At 32.3% G+C, this 20903-nt stretch overlaps 2 protein-coding genes across 6 annotated transcripts in view; both read left to right on the top strand.

Annotated features, from left to right (window-relative positions):
- LOC126853044 (FK506-binding protein 59-like) overlaps positions 1-20903 on the top strand; it is a 406809-nt gene that overhangs the window by 370391 nt on the left and 15515 nt on the right. The window contains exon 1 of one of the 2 annotated variants that reach the window (XM_050598443.1): positions 11518-11527. The exons of the other annotated variant lie outside the window; for it this stretch is intronic. The gene's annotated coding sequence lies outside the window, so the exon portion shown is untranslated. Of the gene's footprint in view, positions 1-11517; positions 11528-20903 lie in introns of those variants that run through there. 2 annotated transcript variants of the gene reach the window in all.
- Positions 1-20903, top strand: part of LOC126853004 (protein kinase C and casein kinase substrate in neurons protein 1) — a 47929-nt gene that overhangs the window by 22136 nt on the left and 4890 nt on the right. For 2 of the 4 annotated variants that reach the window (XM_050598379.1, XM_050598398.1), the window contains exons 2-5: positions 16586-16977; positions 17379-17567; positions 18282-18302; positions 20541-20767. In XM_050598379.1, coding sequence (XP_050454336.1) covers positions 16615-16977; positions 17379-17567; positions 18282-18302; positions 20541-20767 — 800 coding nt within the window. In that variant the 5' untranslated portion in view covers positions 16586-16614. Of the gene's footprint in view, positions 1-1611; positions 1856-16585; positions 16978-17378; positions 17568-18281; positions 18303-20540; positions 20768-20903 lie in introns of those variants that run through there. The other 2 variants (XM_050598387.1, XM_050598395.1) reach the window with 2 other exon arrangements.

Below are 20903 nucleotides of genomic sequence, written 5' to 3' on the forward strand. Positions count from 1 at the left end.
ATTAATAAGAATGTACAATTAAGCGATATTATCGCGTCGTGCTTGTTACTTACATTAATCGGTCGAGTTCATTATCCTCTTCTGTCCCTTTCGCTTGCTCTCTCTCTCTCTCTCTCTCTCTCTCTCTCTCTCTCTCTCTCTTTCTTACTTACATACGTATTTGCGTGCACATATATATTTATACAGTATGGATCCAAATATTCCGGCCAGAATTTGTAAAAATGTATAAAATAATAATGTATAAAATAAGTGATTTCAGAGATTTTTGACATTAACTTTTTAAGGAAGTATTTCTCGATCCATCTTTATAGGAAACTTTTTATTCAAAATTAAATTTTCTATAAAATGTCGAAATCTGACCGGAACATTTAGCCTTATATATATGAAGGCAATATCATATCTGTTTTTTAAAATAATATCCTGAGTAATCGTGAAAGAAAATATATATGATCGAGAGAGAATCTTGGATCGTTTTGAGATATGTATTCTAAGTGTCATAAGTTCTTAAATATTTATAAACGAATAATTAAAAGGTACAGATAAACATAAAGTTTACAGTCTCCGCTTTCTATTTGTGACAAAACTGAAACAAGATTTGATCATTGAAAGATTAAATGCCACTTTCAATTAGAATAACATTCTCTAGCCGCGATCTTTAAAACATGAGATATTCTCGAGAATTGTCTGCCTTGACTGAAGTCGATGTACAAATATGTATGCGCTTTCAGTAGCTACGCGCCTCGACAGAGGCATAATTAGCACTATATGTAAATAAGTTCTTGTGACGAATGAATTCTTATGTAAGCCTTCTCTTCATTTTACTATGTCGACCTTCGGCAGCGACCATCTTCGTGAAAGTATATTGATTTGTCATTCCTATTTTTTACTAGGAATCATCAATACGAATAGCTTATTGACTATAGAATGGCTCCGTATAATCAATTAGTAATGGTGCTTATAATGGTGATAAAAGTGAAATAATATTTTCTTTTCGAGGAAAACATATGTCAAAATATTTTTGTTTCATAATTCATTATGCTATTTTTTCTAATACGTACTTTATTCACTTATTTTTAGTATAATATTTATTCTATTTAATATTTTAACTTAATTACTATAACAAGTTAATAATCTTATAGTCGGCCGTGTTATACTTATATTCATTTAATTGGCATTTCGAATAATCACACATATTATATATAATATAATCTAACATATCTAATATTATATATTAATATAATTTATCACCTGTCATTTAAAATAATTTTTTATATAATGTGATAGAGAATTTACTTTCTGAAAAACTCAAAAATTTTTTCTAAAAACGATTATTTAACATAACAATGTAAATAATGGAAAATGTTAAAAAATTGGAACTACCTGAGTGTCGTGCAAATAAAAATCCACAGTAATCTTATGATTAAACTGTTGATGGTGAAAAACTGCTCCGGAATAATTTGATTATCCCCGTTTGTGATGGAAGAATTAACAGAGTTTCTCGGAGCAGAGCGCTACCTGTTATAGTGGCGTGACGCGTAATAACAGGTATTTTTTTTCTCACGATCATTCAGCTGCGTTCTGAAGCTACGAGCCACGAGCGTCACGAGCCTTCTTCTACGTCAGTCCGTGTTCGACCATCGTGTCGCGTGGATCGCACGTCCGTTTTACGTGCAGATAGCCACGATTTATTTATAAATCCGTACGGAACGTGGCATCCGGGTTTTCTCCCAGCTGCTTTTATCGAAGTGGTGCGCGTGTCACGTCGGTGCGTAATTGTGATTGTGCCTGTGTGTCAGTGAAATCGGAAAAAGCATCCTGTTGAACGAGCTGCATCGTTCAACCATGCGTTACCGAGGTAGGGAGTCTGCATCGTTAGTCTGGTTCGCGTTGTTGACTATTTTTTTTTTTTTCTTTTTTTATTAGGGAAGCTTATTTCAGTGAAGCTCGCGTGGTTGAAGCTTTCTAGGCAGCTTAGACAGCTTATAAAAGCTCAAAAATCGATGGAACGTTTGTCGATATGCGTCAGCTTTCTATTCTAATTCCAATACGACATCCAGAGCTCCGATCCTAGCGGAAATAACGAAGTTTGCACTTCTCATCCGTTCGAAGTTATAATCTTGATCTTGGTCGACTGCGTTAATTCTCCAAAATTTCAAGTTTCAGATCTTAAGTCTGAACTTTGAAGTTGCTGATTGGTAATTAGTCTACGGTTGATCTACGAGATATTCAATTGGTGTATTCTTATTGCTGTTCTCAAGATTATTTAACTTTAAAGCACAGTGTAAATTTCGAATTATATATGATGTTCGACGTAGATGGAAAATCAGGAGCGTAAAAAGATCATCTATAAAGCGCAAACGATATAATAAGTGCAACTCATTAGCGCGTGTCGTAGCTTAAGAGTGTCTGATGTGTTAAGTGCAATACTGAGGAATACTTCCCCAAGGTCACGTAGCTCTTGCGTCGTCTTTTCCATCGGACAATTCCTTGAATAATTAATGGGGAATGAATCATATGGAGAACTCATTAAATTTGATTTAATGATCAAATCGCTTTTGACAGTATTCATACTCCGTAAAAAAACATCGAAACTGTATCATTATCATTGCCATATTCGCATAAATACATTAGATTTTAATTTTTCACGATCGTGACACCTTTACTCGCGCATTAATTCTCCTTGTAAATGGAAATGCCCTAAGTGTGACGTGTACGAACATTAAATTGACTGACCTTAAGAAACGCTAAACATGGTGGAGTTCCCCTGCACGCATCTATCAGTGCGAGAGTCAGTCATAGACACGCTTCGCTGCGGGCGACATCCTGTGGATTTGTGTGCGTCGTTATCGTGCGATACATGCGCGGATTTGTTTTCATATCACATTCGATAAATCTAGATCTTATTTTAAAGGAATTATGTGACATAATTTGACATGATTTGAAATTTAGCGCTACTAGAAGCTACTATACTTATATGTATATCAGGCGTTAATGAAAAATGGACAATGAAAAATTTACAAATGCTATAATTTTTAATGTTTTTTTTTTCCTTAATTCTTAATACATGCTTATTTTTAAATAGAGTATTTTTATATATATTAATTAATTATTTTTTTAACTTAATGAAACTAACATTTTTAATTGGTTAAATAATTTACTCGGACAAAAACTTATTTTCAATATTATTATTATTAGTTTAATAATTTAGATAAGAGAGTGTTATATAGATGTTATTCTAACAATGATAAAGATAGATATAAATATTTTTATAAAGATATAAGCATATAAAGATTATTTTCCATTGAACTATTACACATACGTGCTCATTTTAAAATGTATTCGAGGATTATTCATCGAGCAGATATTTTCAGCGCAAATTAGGTCGCACGATTTAATCGATGTCACGTTACATCCCGTACTTGGCCATTATTAACCTTGGCTCGCCTCGTTCAGAAACTAATTCGATCATGGCTCGTGGAATTGCATTAGCGAGGGTTCGAATACATGCTTATCGCATGGGGGAACGTAATCAACAACATCCACGCACAAGAATTTTAACAAGTATCTTTTCTCTTAGTTGCCGAGAATGAGAGAATTTTACGAAATAATTTAACAATTTACTTTCATTACGTCTAATTATTGCACTGATTCTAATTAAAGTTGGGTAGCGAGGTAACCATGATCTCTTTCTTCTCGGCACGAGATTCTCTTTTATTGCAAACCTAATTAATATTTGGAATGAAAATTTCTTGCATCAATAAATAATAATTAATAATAATTAATGCACTACATAATTTTGTTCTTGTAGATGAAATTATTGAGTTATTAGAATCAAAGGGATTAAATATGGTTATAATCTATTTGGTTCTTTTTTTTATAGAGATAATTTTGTATCGCATTGTACTAACAATATTCGGTAATATAATTTAGTAACGACGACACAGTCGTTATCTATATCTCACGATCCATTGCGAGTAGACACTGAAATTTGTCGGCCTCTTTCCGCTCCACATATTTCAAAACCCTTTCTTCTGTCACCCCACTTGCTCTTATCCATTTTCCCGTCTTTCTCGATGTCCTAGCCGAGATACTTTGTAAAGAAAAATATGAAGCACTTAACGTTAGATATTGCACACCATCTAACTTACCTTCTGCTAAATTTACTCAATAATTCATATGACAAATTAACATGAAGGATCGTGGCGAAATTGTTGCGACGCTAAACTTTCCATTATTTCCCATACTTATATACACTTGTTGTAAATAAATTAAACTGTGTAGTATAACGTTAAAAATATAGAACGCATCTAGAACGTATCGTGAGAAAATATAATGAATTTATATCTCCATAACGTCTTATTATGATCGTAGATATCGCAATGGCAGTAATATTTTTTCACGAAAAGATGCGCAGCACCTGATACAGCACGGATCTATGACGTGCAATATAATATACTTAAATCCTGAGAAAGATACTGATGCGATAGCTTCCCGATCGCGTGTCACATAGCGGGATTGTGTGTCGAGCGAGAGAAAGTAGGTGGTTTCATCTGATCGATAACGAAGTCCTTCTCTTCGCAAGACTGTCTTTTGTATTCGTAAAATCAATCTTTCGAAACTGAAAAGAAATTGCACGCAATTGTGCCACATCTTGTCATTTTCTACGCATGTATATACGCATCACTGCTCTTATTTAACGTACTTTTACCAGAACTGAAGTAGACTAAACTATGTATATAGTTCATATAGTAATCAATATACGTTATATCTTTTTGATTTTTTTTTTTTTGAAGAATTTTAAAAATGTTTAAAAATGTATTTTTGGAATTTTTAAAAAAATGTCACGTTTTTAAAAGAGGTTGCTAAAATTATAAAAACTGGGAAGATCTTAAAAATCAAATCATAATTCTTTTTACATGATTATTAAAGAACTATCGAATATAGTGCACGTAAACATTTTTTACAAAATTGTTTAATCTATATATTTGATAAAAAATTATATTTATTATTTATTATTTTATTGCCAATTTATTAACTCTTTTCTACTCAAAATCTACTGAGATTAAAGGAAAGCAGACTCTCTTGAATTTTTCTATCATATCTCCATTGAAATGTTTGAGTTTCGGATTTGCGAAGTTGATCCCAGATTCGAGCCTTTCATCCCCCTCGAAGTGAATAATCTCGATCTGAAGGGGACTTTAAGGATCGTACAAGTGGATTAACAGGCCTCGCTTCAAGGCCAATAGAAGAGCAGCAACTAATTGTACCTTCAGGATCATCCTGCATGAATTTCTGCACTCTACCGACGAAGAAAAGCGCCTCCAATATCTCATCTAATGGAAGATCGGCTCGTTAAAGTGCGAAACACATAGCATAACTATTATAAGGGCTGCACGGGTTCTTTATAGTATCTTTAAAAGACGCTACAGGCGTACGCGGTTTGTTTAACTTGTGTGCTGTTTTTAGTTGCTGATTATTTACGTGCACAATTTTCAATGGTATCGATTCTTTAATAATTATAATTATAAATGTAAAATATTTGATCGTTGAAATTTTTCAAGAAAAAATTTGCAAGATTAAAAATTTTTTTTTCTGAGTTTTTCTTGAAGTTAAATAACGTCTTAAAAATCGAAGTTTTATTAAGGCTAAAAATCAATCTTAATAAAATTAAAAATGTATTGGCTGTTTTTTTTTTTATAATGTAAACATCAACTTGGCATCTCATGTCTTTAGACGATATCTATCTTCAATCGTATATTTTTTAATTAAATATTTTTAATATTTTTAATATTTTTTAAAAAGTAACATCAGAATTTTGGGAGAGCCGGTTACTAGACTGCATTACATCTGAAAGATTCTAAAAATGAAATATTACTTTCGCAGAATAATATCTTTGCAATTAATACGGCATATCATGCGTTCAACAGTTGATCAAATGACGCGTAGTATACGTGGTCCTTATCGACGCCTGGACGCTTAAAATCGATTATTTATTTTACGTAACGGCAGACAGCCGGCAATCTTTAATGATGCAAATTTATCGCCGACCGTCAACGCGTTCGCGCGGAATTAGAGGTTACTGACATGACTCTACTTTATCCCGCGTCCGTAATGAGAGTTCATAATTTATTCATAATTTATCCGTTGTTACGTTCTTTTTGACAGCCGTAACGTACCACGTTGAAGTAATGTTGCCGCGTTACACGACCTTCTTGTGCTTCTTGTTAAACCGGCCGGGGCAGATACCAGGTCCGATAACAGTAAAATACAGGGTGTCCGCGGTGGTTTATAAGAAAATGCGCATTACGAGGAATGTTGATAAATGCGTAGAAAGTTTAGCTGAAACGTCAAGTTCACGCTTTTTCATTACCACATGTTCGTAAACGACCTGATATTAATCAACCGGTCTCATCGCTGCATATACATTGTATATATCCTGCGGATATATACGGCAGCAATTTAAAATGATAAATCGAATAGATTCATCAACGAATATCCACAAATAAATACTCTCATTCGATTTAAATGTCTATAAAATAAAATACATTTAAAAATTATAACTTTATTTTTTTTCAATAATGCCAATGTATTTAACGGGAAAAGAAAATTGTTATTAAAAATGGTTAATTAAAAAACTGCGAACATGAAAAAAAAAAAGAAATATATTTATATATAGTACATAAAATTAATTTATTTAATCTTAAGAAAATAAATGTGAATTTATTAATGCGAGGAAATGTTTCGAAAAAAGTATTATCGAACATACAATCGAGAGATCGTTCAGCACAGGCGGCACCTTGCTTCATAACATAAATGACGCAGTGCTGGGCACAATATAGGAAAATGCGCGTTTAAAATGCATTCGTATCTATATGTTCAGCCCTTTCTCCTTTTGCTTTATTCTTAATATCTATGCTGCGAGGAAATACCTCGTCCATTTATTCCGATCCAACCGCAACTTTGTCGACGGTTAGCACGAGTCGCATTCCAATTACAAAAATTATCATCAGACGCACGCGAAAATATCCATTGTATGCTTCGTGAATTATTTTCGAGCTTCCCGAGTATTGGCAATGCGCCAACAAATTTTTAATCTTCGCCGCGTCCGCGTTCGCGATCGATCGTGCGGATAGAACAATGCATCGCAACGTTTCGCTGAAAGACGCATAAAATACCTACAAACAACACCGACAGGTTTGACTATTTGTCTGAATAATTCATTTTACCGTGGCGTATAGACAATTTCATAAATTATTAACAATAAAAAATATAGTAAAAAAAACAACAATATATATATATATATATATATATATATATATATGTATGTATGTATATATATATGTATATTGTATCGATTATAATCATGTTATTAAAATGTGTGTATACTCCTAATTATTATTTAAAAAAAATATTATATCAATAATTCATAATAGAGGAATATATATTTTCCAAGTTTTCCGGAGAAGTAAAAATGTGATTGTAGAAAAGCTTGTGTTGACAATGATATAGCATATAAAGGGATGTTTGTGACATTTGCAACAGTTCGTCTCTACCGAAGCGCGAAATGACCCCGACATTTCTAATACAATGATAAAGCATCAGAACATGGCGCTATGACCTACATTTGGGACTGGATTTTCAAGTTCAAAATAACAAATACGTATGTTTGCTACCATAGGTATAAAAATAGTGTTATCGATTAAATAGAAGACGCGTCACATTAAGAATCAAGATCGCAACTTTTGACGTAGTTTTGACTTAGTTAATACTTTAATCTTTAATCTCTGCCATATATATTGTAAGTTCGAAATTATAGTTATTTCAACATTGAAACAATTGTCAGATTTGTTGAAGTGTCCTCTGACGTGCATGATTAAAATATATCAGGAAAATGTCCACATAATTGAAAGATCGATCCTTATTGATTTTATATTTATTAATTCAAGTTGTCCATTGAAACATTTGTGATGGCAATATAATGCTACTCAAAATAACCGTAAATTTGATTAATAGGACTCACATTAACCCAGATTTTGGACGTGAATTTGCGAATGTAATTGTGTAAAGTGTAATATTAGGTATCGTTGATCAAGCTATCTTCGTTCTGTAAACGGCAGGCTCGTCGTCGCCATGATTCACTGTCGGATGCAGACGTCCTCCATCGTCCTGAAAGCACGTATGCCGGATCGTTATCTCCGCAGAATATCGCGATTGTTTCGCGTTCGCGATTATTGGAAAATATAATATTGGGCGTACACCGAAGCAAAACTGTTTAATTAGACTTTATAACGAGATCGCGGTGGTTTTACATTTCTGTAGAAATTAATTTTGAAATGCAAAGCGTCTTGATAAAAAAGATTAGAAATAGAATTATTTAATTCATTACCTCGTTATAACGGTCAATTAAATATATAGGTTAAAACTAAAAAGAGATATGGAACTTTTAATTACTAAAACTGAAAATAAACGGGACTGTATCTCGCGAATATATGAACGAACGTTCCGCTTTACGCTATTGAGACGATATAAAAACATGAATTATTTCATTCGCTACGATAAGTACAGTCCCATTCCGATATAGTGCTAATTTTAGAATAGTATGACTAAGCACTATATATTTGCCACTTTACGATGATTTGATTACGCAAACACGAAATGCATTTTACGATTGCGACTTAAGAAGCTAATAAATCAACATGTTGAATCAATCCAATGAAGCAAGTGAAAAAAGATGTAGAATATCTTCATTTTCGACGCTCAATGCGAAACTGATTACTTTCTATCTGCCTGATGACTAGCTATCCGTCCCTGTCTGACGTCACCTTATATTGCTATTTCTAGACAAATGACTATAATCGCTAGAGACACTAATCACGAATTTATAACGGTTTGATCAGTCAAACATCCAATCACCTTCGATATCCAAAGAATCGACTTTGCTGTATATATTATTTATGCCGCAGCAGCAAGATCTTATAAAACGGGAGAAAAAAAAACGCATAATATCTTCATTCGCGACTGTTGACCGGCAGTATGCTCGGTTCAAAGACACCATCATAGCTACAGGAAGAGACGCAGACCACACGTAATATACAGTGTACTCTGAACAGCATATCTCGCGAACATGAATCGCCATCGCGAAGGGAGCTTTATTTCTCTGTACATATAATCGCGTCTCTTTTCAAAGCGCCCTAAAACACTCAGCCAGTCTCGGCTGGCTTCCAAAAGTCAGAGGCTTTGACCGATAAACTTATTCACGATGGAAATGACGATAGAAAACTGCGCTTCTCAAAGCTTACAAACCGATTCGCAAATCGTTGAAATTGTCAATCTGATTTGGACAAGACGCGAGACGTGAAAGATATTAGTGTGAAAATAATTTTTATATCAAAGAATTTTGATGAAAGGAATTCCCTAATCGTAATTTTTTTTTTTTTTCTTTATAACTTCAAGTGCAGTTTAAAGCTTCTAGAATGGAAATTATTTTTGACGTCGAATATTGGTTGGCTAAATAAAATTAAACTTCTTTAATGTGATAAAATTCTCTGGAAAATTATATATAATTATTGTTAAGAGAATAATAACGAGATCTTTTTTATAAAAATAATAAGACAAACTCGGCGATTATGGCAGAATGACAGAGATCAAAATAAATTTAATTCATGTAGCAAAGACGATACAATCTCATTCCCGAAGAAACTTCGCGCGTATAACTCTGTCTATATATTTCGCCACAATCCGCCGTAAATGACGTTTTCCTTGCCTAACGTGGCGCGATGTTTTATATATATAAGGCCATCTATATTTCCTTAACTGCCATCTCCTCGGCATTGTCCCCGAAGCGTGCCGTGGCACAAATTCCTATTCCGTAGTTTCTGTTGGCCTCTCGGCTTTCGATCGTTAAACGAACGTTTATATTTTAATTTTCTTAAGTAAATGCGAATTGACGAGTACTTATACTTAATTATTTCTGGACTTGCACAATCATCTTTCAACTAATATGTAATATACAAACAGATGTTGTCAATATCGTCTAGAGAAATGTCAGAACGTTTGAAATTTTAATTAATCTGTATGAAAATAATTCTTTATATAAAATGTGTTGAATCTTTCATTAGTAGACGCAAATATCGACAAAATTTTGAGGAAGTAATATTTTGACATTTTTTTATCGTATAGAGACGATGATGCGATTTCTATTATCAGTAATTTCGAAATGAATGTGGATATACTCGTTATTAAGGAAACTCAGTCGAAACGATAACTGCAACGCGATGACTCAAGCGTGACCACATCGAGGAACGTGTCATTTGCCCGGATGCATCGATGATCTCTTATACATGGCGCAAGAATATCATTGTTATTACAATGCGTCCGTAGCACATAGTTATTTATAAAACCATTCTGACATCCTATTATTACATCGGATCAATATAATAATTATGTTGATTATACATGGGAATTTAATCTTTAAACGATACTCGAATGTCACATTGATATGCATTAATAATTGCAATCTGGCGAATCTCTATGCGTGCTATCGCTATGAGTGCATCAACAAAGAGCAATAAAATGAATACAAGTTGAAGACGCGTAAAATTTTTTGCTATCAACTAAAATCAACAATAATCAGATCGAGCAAAGATATATATGATAAGCGATATTTCCAAGTAATCTCTCAATTTAACAAAATATCTCTGTTTTTGAAAGTAATGCAATGTTAATATATAAATATATACCTATTTCTGTGATTAATTTTTTTTTTTATATAATATATCTTTTTACACATCGAGCATTGGATGAGGATAAAAATATTATTATAATGCACATTAGATATACTTATCAAGTAACTCCGTTGCATTTTATAATAGTTACAAAATAAGCCGATAAAATATAATGAATCCTATATACATGAAACATACATGTAACATTAATTAAAATTATCATAACGAGATTTTACTGTACCTTGTTCTACTTCTAAACTAGAGCGGCCAAAAATTTAATTAATGGAGAATCGGAAGTAATTAATTCGATCTTTACGATAAGCGTTATTGTTATAATATCGCTTGCCGAGAATAAATTGTTTGGTGTTTAAATCACGTTCGACGATTGCCGGAAAGCCATGACGTAATTGTTCATTGATGTTACATATATAGGCTTTATTGTTATTTATATATCGATAAATATAAAGGAAGGATGCGTATAAATAATTTCTATATAAAATCGCGCCATATATATCCGTGCTATTTAGAGGTGCAAAGTGCATTTACGTCCTCTCATCGCTATACGCGATTACACGGTTACTCACGATTTATTTACGACACATCCTTTATCTTATCGAGATTATTTTTCCTTTTTTTCTCTGTGCGGTCGGGTACCAGATACACTGACAATTTATCCAGGGCACAGAGATGATGTCATCTACAACTTGAGCGTTTCAAAAAATGCAATCACAGCGCAAAATTCATTTGCCGAATGTTTGAAATTACGCGATATCCATAGAAATTCTTCGCTCTTCTTCCGATCTGCGATTTATGTCAGCTAAATTTTAGATATTTTGCTATATATTTATCCAATTATCCAATTTTTTTCGAATCATTTTATAACAAATATATATAACATACTCTGAAAATAATTTGAAATAAATATAAACATAATTTTTAAGATCTTTTAAAAAAAAATGTTATTGAATTATACAATAATAGATTTTTATATATTTTAAAATTTTGGATACCATTTACTGTAGCTCTTTAAGAATAATTGTATACTTTTATTTATTTTTTTAGAACTAGTTAATTACATCTTCTTTTTTTCATATTTATATTTTATATTTTTATCATATTTTCTTAATTATTTAAAAAAAAATTATTTTAAGAAAATCAAATTTTTAAAGAATAAGGAATGGAATTAATTTAGAAAAGGGAATTAAAGAATAGAATTACGAATATTAATAAAAAAGTATGTAATGGGAAGAAATAATGGTTGTATCTTAAGCGCTGTATGATGCACAGTGCAGCTTTGCATCCCCGTAATAGTGCATATATGAAAGCGATGCAACTTTTTTCAACAAGGACGCGCGTACACGCTCGAGAGAAGATGTTATAAAGCACGCGTAAGATACACCAGACACCCTTGCAACCGATAATGATGACGTAATAAAACGAATGATTCAGCATATCGTTCATACTTCTCTTTTATACGCGTCGTCAGCGCAAAAGCAAATCGTTGCATCATCGTCTATCACACAATTCTTGTTAACTCAACATTTTCACTATCTAATACGAAAAGTTGCGAAATTCAATACAAGTGTAGACATACAAAACAAATTATCAACATCGCCAAAAATACATAACAATAAAATTTTATATAAAATTATTGAAAATTTTATTTATGTTTGGACAAAAAGTATTTGATTTGAAAAATTTTCAAAAAATTTTCTTGATTTTTTAATGATCGATGCACATGATTTTAACGATAATGTATGATTGTAATTATTAAATTTAAAATTAAAGAAAGAAAGATATACAAAAATATAAGTGGCTACAATCTTGTTATTTACAAAAATATAAGCAGCTTATTTTATGGTATTTGTATACGTGGCATTTTTCAACACTAGTATGCTTTTGAAATCTTGCACACGTTATCACAATATCGCATACACAATTCAGCATATTTTTTTCAAATATTAAAGCTGATTCTATAATATTTAGCAAAAATTATGTATGTGAATATTTCACGTTATAATTAATTATAAAAATTTAATATTGATATTGATGACTTGTTAACAAACGCATAAGTTAATCGAATTAAATGCGAAATATTTAATCTAATTTTTGTATAATTTTTGATATACAAAATATATAAATGAGAAAAGATCACTCACATATACGAGAATTAATTATCTCTTCATCTCGATATCTTCAATTACATCATATATTTATTTCATTTCTTTAAATACTCCAATCTTCTAATGCGTATCTTGAGGCATGTCTTCTAATCGATATTAGAAGATCGTTACATGAATCAAGGAACTCATCAATCGTGTCTCGCACACGATACCCGGCATAAACAATACCCTCGTCAGTCTCTTAACAATGCGTCGGTAAATCTTGCAGTTTTACACGAAAAAAAGAGCGTAATCGCTCATGTTCGTGGCGCCTTCCCGATTGCTTGATCTAGCTGTAGAGCAACATTCCACGATCCAGAGCGACCGTGCCCATTGGAGCGAAAGAAAGGGCTCGCCGAGGAAAGGTTTCACGCAGAGCTATTTCGTACACGAGAGAGATGAAGCAACAGCTATCCTCGTTTCAGCTGTCCCAGACAATGCCGAAAATCGACGTCCGCTCTGAGGCCTTGATACGACCTTCCGCTCGATTTTTCGAGCTGGTCGATCAATCCCGTAGGCCGGCCTAGCAGCATTCCTCGACCCACGCCTCTTTACTCTCCTTCGTCATCTTCGTGTGATCTCTCTTTTTCTTTCTCTCTCTCTCTTTCTATAGCATTCTAATAGTTCGTATAGCTTACACATTATTTATATGAACTCTATTATATTAATTAATATTTAAAAATATCTCAAATACTAAAATACATTGCATATATATATATATATATATATATATATATATATATATATATATATAATCCTTTATTTAGGATTTTTAACATCTGGTTTTTGCATAAGGAATATTTGATTTGATATAAATTTAAAAGAACATGCAATTTTTTTTATTCTATAATATTTGATGATAATATTTGAAAATACTCATAAAGATTTATGATTTTTAAGATATAATTTGTAGACTTGAGAAACACAAGTGCAAATTTATGCATGTAATTATGTGTATATTTCGGGGCAATTGAAGAATATATCATTCTCACAAGTGTTTGCATTAAAACATGCAAATTAGTCCGGAGGACCTCCTAGTCCATTATTTCTTGCGCAATGCGCATAATTCCCCGTTAATTTCCTTGTATATATTCATTAGTAAGTAAAGAACTCTAGAATAGATAATTTTCAAAAGACATGGCGATTTATATTATATTATATTATTATAAATAAATTAATATACTATTATATTTTAGCCAAGCAACAAGTAATATCTAATTAGTCACAGACATTAGTTAAACAAATACATAAACTTGCTATTTAGAATGAAATTAATTGGATACAAATTGTACCAGTTGATTTCAATATTTGTGACGAACAGAAATCTAAGAAATAAAGACTGATATTTATTGTGCGATCCAATTCAAGATTGATTGGTTGATTCTTGATCTATTCAATGATCGATTCAATACTCTGATTTATTTCTATATGTTAGTACCAAATAAAGTACAAGAGGATAATTTCAAGAAAACACAACGGGTTTTAATCTTATTTTTCTTTTCTCTACAAAAATGTATCTCATAATCTACGGATCTTGCGTTCCTAGATTTCATTCTCATCAACTTTCACCGGAGACTTTGGGTCAGCAAGGACGTTTCTTGACGTATAATCCACGAACACTTCCGTATCCACGAACGACTATTATCTTGTTATTAACGCCGCTATTTGTTTCCTTATCCATTCATTTACATGTGATCCCACAAGTGGCATTGTTCTTGTGTTTTCCAAAGAGGACAATTTAACACATTTGTGAGAATTTCACGTTTTAACATGAGAAGATGTTTGAGAATAAAAATCTTGATTGCTGCATCAATATTTCTTGTATCTTATATTAACAGTTTTTAACAGTTTAATATCTTTTTATAAATTATATAATTTATATAAAAGTTGAGATATGAAGAACAAAAATATTGGAAAAATAAAACTTAAGAAAAAATAGAAAGTGAATTATAAATTTAATTTATTAAATTAAAGTTACATAGAAATACATAGAGTATACAGAACTCTCGACAATATATAATACTGATTAGATTTTTACACGTTTTTCCAACTGTTTCTCTCTGAACTGAAACTATTTTCCTTTGTAATTCATACTATTAGGATGTAACAAGCGATGCCAATATTGTTGGCTGTAAAACTCCATCAAGCAATTCCGCAACCGTTGATGACTAGAGTCGGAGAATGCAGATTAGATGCACTGCATTTGCATACGAATGAGTACCGAGTCTTGACGATCGCATTTAATATCTAATTGTTAGTCCGCTTGACCGAATCAAGAATCGCCGCACGCGCAGCATCGCACAGACACGATTTTCATTCTCTCGACTGTTGCGTGCCATCTTGCAATAAAATCGCGCTTTAAGAGTCTTGAGGTACTTGACGAGAATAATTCTCTCTCAATACATAGAGTTTTATTTAAGACTCGTTGTTCGAGAAATAAGAAAATTTTAGAGTTTATCTTAATTTTTTTAATATTATATATCATTTTATCTTAAAATTCTATTTTATTATTTTAATTTAATTTTTAATTGAAAATAAGATACTAAAAAAATTGATACTATGGAAAATAAATATGTCAATATAATGAATACATATTTTATTAATAGAAAAATTTATATAAAACCATTCGCACACGCGCGCGAAAGTGTCTTAAAGTTATTTTTAAGAAAGGAATTCGAACATATTATGCATACTTGTATCGCGATATGTCAGCACATGTCTCACCGCGCAGATTTGTGATGGCTTCGCAAATTGGGCCAATCGATGATCCAAATCGAGACATAATCCAATAACTCTACTATACCCGTTCTAGCAAATATTCAACATTCCTGCATAGGGACGCCTACCATGTCTGTTGCAGCTTGTAAATTCCTTCGTTGAGAAATCGGAAAGAATGCAATTTCTTAGAATATAAAACAGATTGAGAAAAATAAGTAACTATATGTAACGATACGAGAAATGTATAGCATAAAATATATAGTAAAGAAATCATGGAGATGAATTAATTGTCTTAAAATATGTACTGGTTATCTTATAATTATTTTGATCTCGTTTGAAAGATAATTTAATTCTCTTCAACTTTTGTTTCGGTACTTCTTGTTATAAAACACATTTCCTGATTTTTGTAAAAATATATAAAATAACCGTGATTTTAGAAATTTTTGGGCGCTAACTTTTTATTGGAGATTTTTTATTCAAAATTAAATTTCCTATAAAATCTCAAAAGCTGGAACGTTTGAGCCCACTCTATATATATAAATTTGCAATGAATTCCCTGTATGTTTCCCTGATCTAAGAGATATTGCTTAAATAAATAATCAGGCAAGTCACAAATGCTAAAAAATCACACGCTACGCGATATTACGTAATCAGTAATATCACGCATGTGACTTTTTAATGTATGAGCTTTTTAATAATGCATTAATCTCCAAATGAATTTTTTAAAAACTTTGTCTTTTATTTATCAAATAATCCCTACATAATAAATGTGCCGGCCTAATGCCGCTTGTATACAGAAAAGTGATAACTTGCCAGAAAGAACCTTTAATTTCATGAATTTAAAAACTGTTAGTATAAAAAAGAGAGAGGAGAGAATCTAAAAATTTTAATACGAATATAAAATTCTATGCTACAAAAAGCAATAAAATTTTTTCTTTTTGTTGCTATCTTCCTGATCGTTTATTCTTTTTTCATTTTCAGGTGAAGAGAATTTCTCGACTTAGGCTAAGATGTCACATCACAGCGACGACAACATGCTGATAGCAACATCAGATTCCTTCTGGGAGCCGGGCAACTACAAGCGAACGACGAAGAGGATCGAGGACGGTCATAAGCTCTGCGACAGTTTGATAGCGTTGGTCCAGGAAAGGGCGGAGATTGAAAAGAGCTACGCCAAGGCGCTCAAGAACTGGTCCAAGAATTGGAACGACAAGATCGAGAAAGGACCTGAATACGGTACGACCGAGGCGGCGTGGAAGGGCGTCCTGGTAGAATCCGACAGACTTTGCGATCTTCACCTCAGGGTCAAAGAGAATCTCTGCAATGACATCGTTCAGCAAGTCAAAACGTGGCAGAAGGACACGTACCACAAGGTACGAACAGTTAAACTAATTTCCCTTCCAACAGACAGAAAAATTTGAAGTCGTGTACAAGATTTCTATTATCCTTTTAAAAAATATTTCAAACGCTGACATTTCTTTAAATGATAAAATAGTAATTGATACAACAAATTCAATCAACTTCAATTCTTAAAATATTTGACATTTTTGTATTTTATACTAATGCATTTTTTTGAAGTATGCAATTAAAATTTATTTTTAAATTATATTATAAAAATTTATTTTATTACATTCTCTTTGTCCAATATACTTTTATAAATGGAAGACTTGACGTCTACTACTCTCTCAGTGATTTCTCTTATATTAATTTTTATAATAGTACTTGCAATAGTAATATTAACTGATATTGCACGGGTTTGGTTATATGATTGTAGTCGATGATGACCCTGAAGGAGCGCAAGGAAATGGAAGATGCGTTCAAGAAGGCGCAAAAGCCATGGGCAAAACTCCTACAGAAGGTCGAGAAGGCAAAATCGGAATATCACAACAGCTGTAAGACTGAACGTACCGCGGCGAACATGGAGAGGAACGCCTCGGCGGACAGTTCTCTCTCGCCGGATCAGGTGAGCACGTCACAATCCATTGTACATCCCGCATATCTCGCGCACACATATTACATCACTTGTCATTCGTAACGTTTTACTAACGATCGCGGCACAACCAGTAGTACCATGTATTACTATAATAAAAGTCGCTCCGTCATCATGTTCGCTTTTAAAAGATCGTCAAATTAAAATCAATTCAATATCTTATAAATATGATACACGAAGATTGCGCAAATTTGTGTCTAATAAAATAATTATTTACAACTTTCGAGTATTTTAAAATTCTCGTGGAAACCGTAATATTTTTCGATATTTTATGAAATGTTTTTTAGGTATTCTTTAGTTTGATAACAATTCTCGAAGAGATATAAATAGAAATGCGATAATATTTAAAACGATAATTATAATGGTAACAAATTAAATGTTGCTATACGAATATTCGTGAGCATAAATATATACATATATACTGCATACATTTGTTATTTCAATTAACAACAATGCGTATTTTAGATTAACATCCACGAATTAAAATAATCTCACGGCAATACACTTTTTCGCATTTTTAACAGTATCCTTTTCAAAACAATGAGACAATCGAATTATATAGATATGCACAATGTATACATTTGACATCATATGTTCACGTTAGTCTCTTGGCATCTCGATCACGCGTATTACACGCGGTTCTACGTACGGTAGATACAGTTGTTCTTTAGTGAGTATTATTTACAGATGGCCCGAGGCTCTGAAAACGTACGTTTTACACCTTGTATGTTCCTAAGAATTCTTGCATGCGCTATTCTCTCTTTCTTTTTTCCATTTTTGCTTCTCTCGAACGTTTCGCAGTGAGCTAACGATACCCGATTCGTTCGCTTCTGCTCGCAGAATTCTCAGTTTGTACACTCTGTGTTTTTTGTCCAACATTTCTCATTCGGTACGGAAAGGATACTTTGTAATAGTCACGGACTAATATATGTTTTATTCTTTATTTTTTGCACGGTAGTAATTAAACTACGGCAGGAACTAAACCTAAATAGCGAAACAAACTTGCAAGAAACATATGTAAAAGAAACATTATATTGCATCTTTCTGTATTTCTGAGTTTTATTATTTCGTAATTGTTCAAAATATTGTTAGGGATACTGGAGCAGAGATTAATGTAAGTTTAGAAAAAGAAAAGAAAATTTTCTGAAAATTCCGCGTTTTTTTAGATTTCTATTTAATTCTGAAGCATATAAATCATCGTCAAAATTCACGCGCACGCATAATCGGCACACTAATGATCTCGATGTCGGAGGTAGACATCTCTGAAAGACAGCTAACGACGTTTTTAGATGACAGATTGTGGATGTGATGCATGGAGGCTCAGAGTACCAAAAATCCTTAGGAATAATAAAATAGGCGACGTTCAGTTTGTATGTATATGATGTTGCATGTCGCATGTTACTTGACTTATGTGTCTTTCCCCCTTTCTCTTATTACAGAAGGCTCTGCTGGTAAGCAAACCTCTGATTTGAGTTTTTTCGATTAACGCACGAGAAGTATCTGCTCGAATTGATAGATCGAATGAATCGAAATTAGAATGCAATCAGCACATGTTCCTTTACATGCTTTCTTTTTTTTCATTTTTCAAGTCTCTTATCAATTTTTATAATGTTGACCTACCTCTTAAATTTAAATGTAGCATGCTTTGCTCGCTCATATTAGATATACTATTATTGCTTAAAATAATTATTTGGCGTATAAATTTAGAGGACTGCCACATAGAGGAATGTGATTGATATAATTTGCACTGCTGATTGATTAAGCGTTATTCGTAATTACAAGAGTACACATTTCAACGTGTATTATCGTAATTTGGTTAATTCAAAACTGGTATAAACATTAGAAACGCAGCGCACGTGCATGAAATATGGATAATTCATGAGTCGATATACATAAAATCTCTTTGCATTAAATTCTTAGAACACTCGCGGCACAGGTGATGTTCGTGCACGCGTACAATGTTTTTTTGTAAAATCGGATAACATTTATTTCTCGGACAATCCTCGATCTTGCGTCTTTACCGTAAAGCGACTCCGCGTGGTCGGAAAGTAATTATTAAGCATTGCAATTATTTAATTATGTAAAATTACTATATAAAAATATTTTAAAGTTCCATAAAATTTTTGTGTAAGTTTTACTATTATTTTCTAGTCTTAACTAGACTTAACCAAGACTCGAAACTCTAAAAAAAACTCAAAATTTTTATATCAAAAGTTTGTATGTAAAATAATTTTTATATTGCATTTTGACAAGAAATAAATATTTTTAAATTATTTGAGAAATGTAACGATGTATTTCAATATTAATATGAAAATTTCTTTACAATACATATTAAATAATTATTGTGATTGAGAACGGCTATTAGTTTGTACGTTATTTACATATAGTTGCATGACGAGATAAACACTATAAGTGGATTAAAAAATACGTAGGTTGATATAGTAAATAGAATTTATATATATATATTTGCACATTTTTTTGACATACAAAAAATCGTTATATATACATATATATTTCTTGTCTTCTTCCTTAATGTGGCATTCATGCTTAATATCGCAAAAAAGTATGTTCCGTGCTTTTTGGCGATGTACTAGAACTGAAGGTAAAGAATTGGGATTATCCTTTAAAAGTTATCCTTTTTAATTAACATTTGTAGATTTTGAACTTTGTAAATTAACGAAATAATCAGTTTAGAATGTCGCGTGATAATCATTATATTGAAGATTAAAAATGCAAATTGCGTGAAAAATGAAAAAGTTTTAGTTTAATATATATACGGAGCGTACTTTTATAAGCTTTTACCATCATAAAGTTTAAAGCTGCTTTAAAAGCTTCAAACTATCAGACTATATCTCGCGATGCCAACCAAAGTCTTTACCTTTAAGCCAACATTAAAGAAGAATGCTCTGTAAGATTTCTAAATATTTTCCTCGTCTCTTTTGACAGGTAAAGAAAATGCAGGACAGAGTGCAAAAAACGAAAGAGGAAGTGCAAAAGGCAAAGGAGAAGTACGAAGCGGCGCTTCAAGAAATCAATCAATATAATCCAAAGTACATGGAAGACATGACGCAAGTGTTTGAGAAGTGCCAGGAAATGGAGGCGCAGCGACTACAATTTTTCAAAGACGTCCTCTTCGGCATTCACAAATGTCTGAACATATCGCAAGATCCAGTGTAAGACTTTTTCCATTATTATACAATTGTACGGCCCATTGCATGACAAAATTGAAAAAAACAAATTTAAAAAAAAATCAAGAATATATTTTTTACAAAATTAATTATATGTTATTGCATAAATGTGATACGATCG

The sequence above is a fragment of the Cataglyphis hispanica genome, chromosome 1, assembly GCF_021464435.1.
Source record: "Cataglyphis hispanica isolate Lineage 1 chromosome 1, ULB_Chis1_1.0, whole genome shotgun sequence".
Taxonomy (NCBI): Eukaryota; Metazoa; Arthropoda; class Insecta; order Hymenoptera; family Formicidae; genus Cataglyphis; species Cataglyphis hispanica.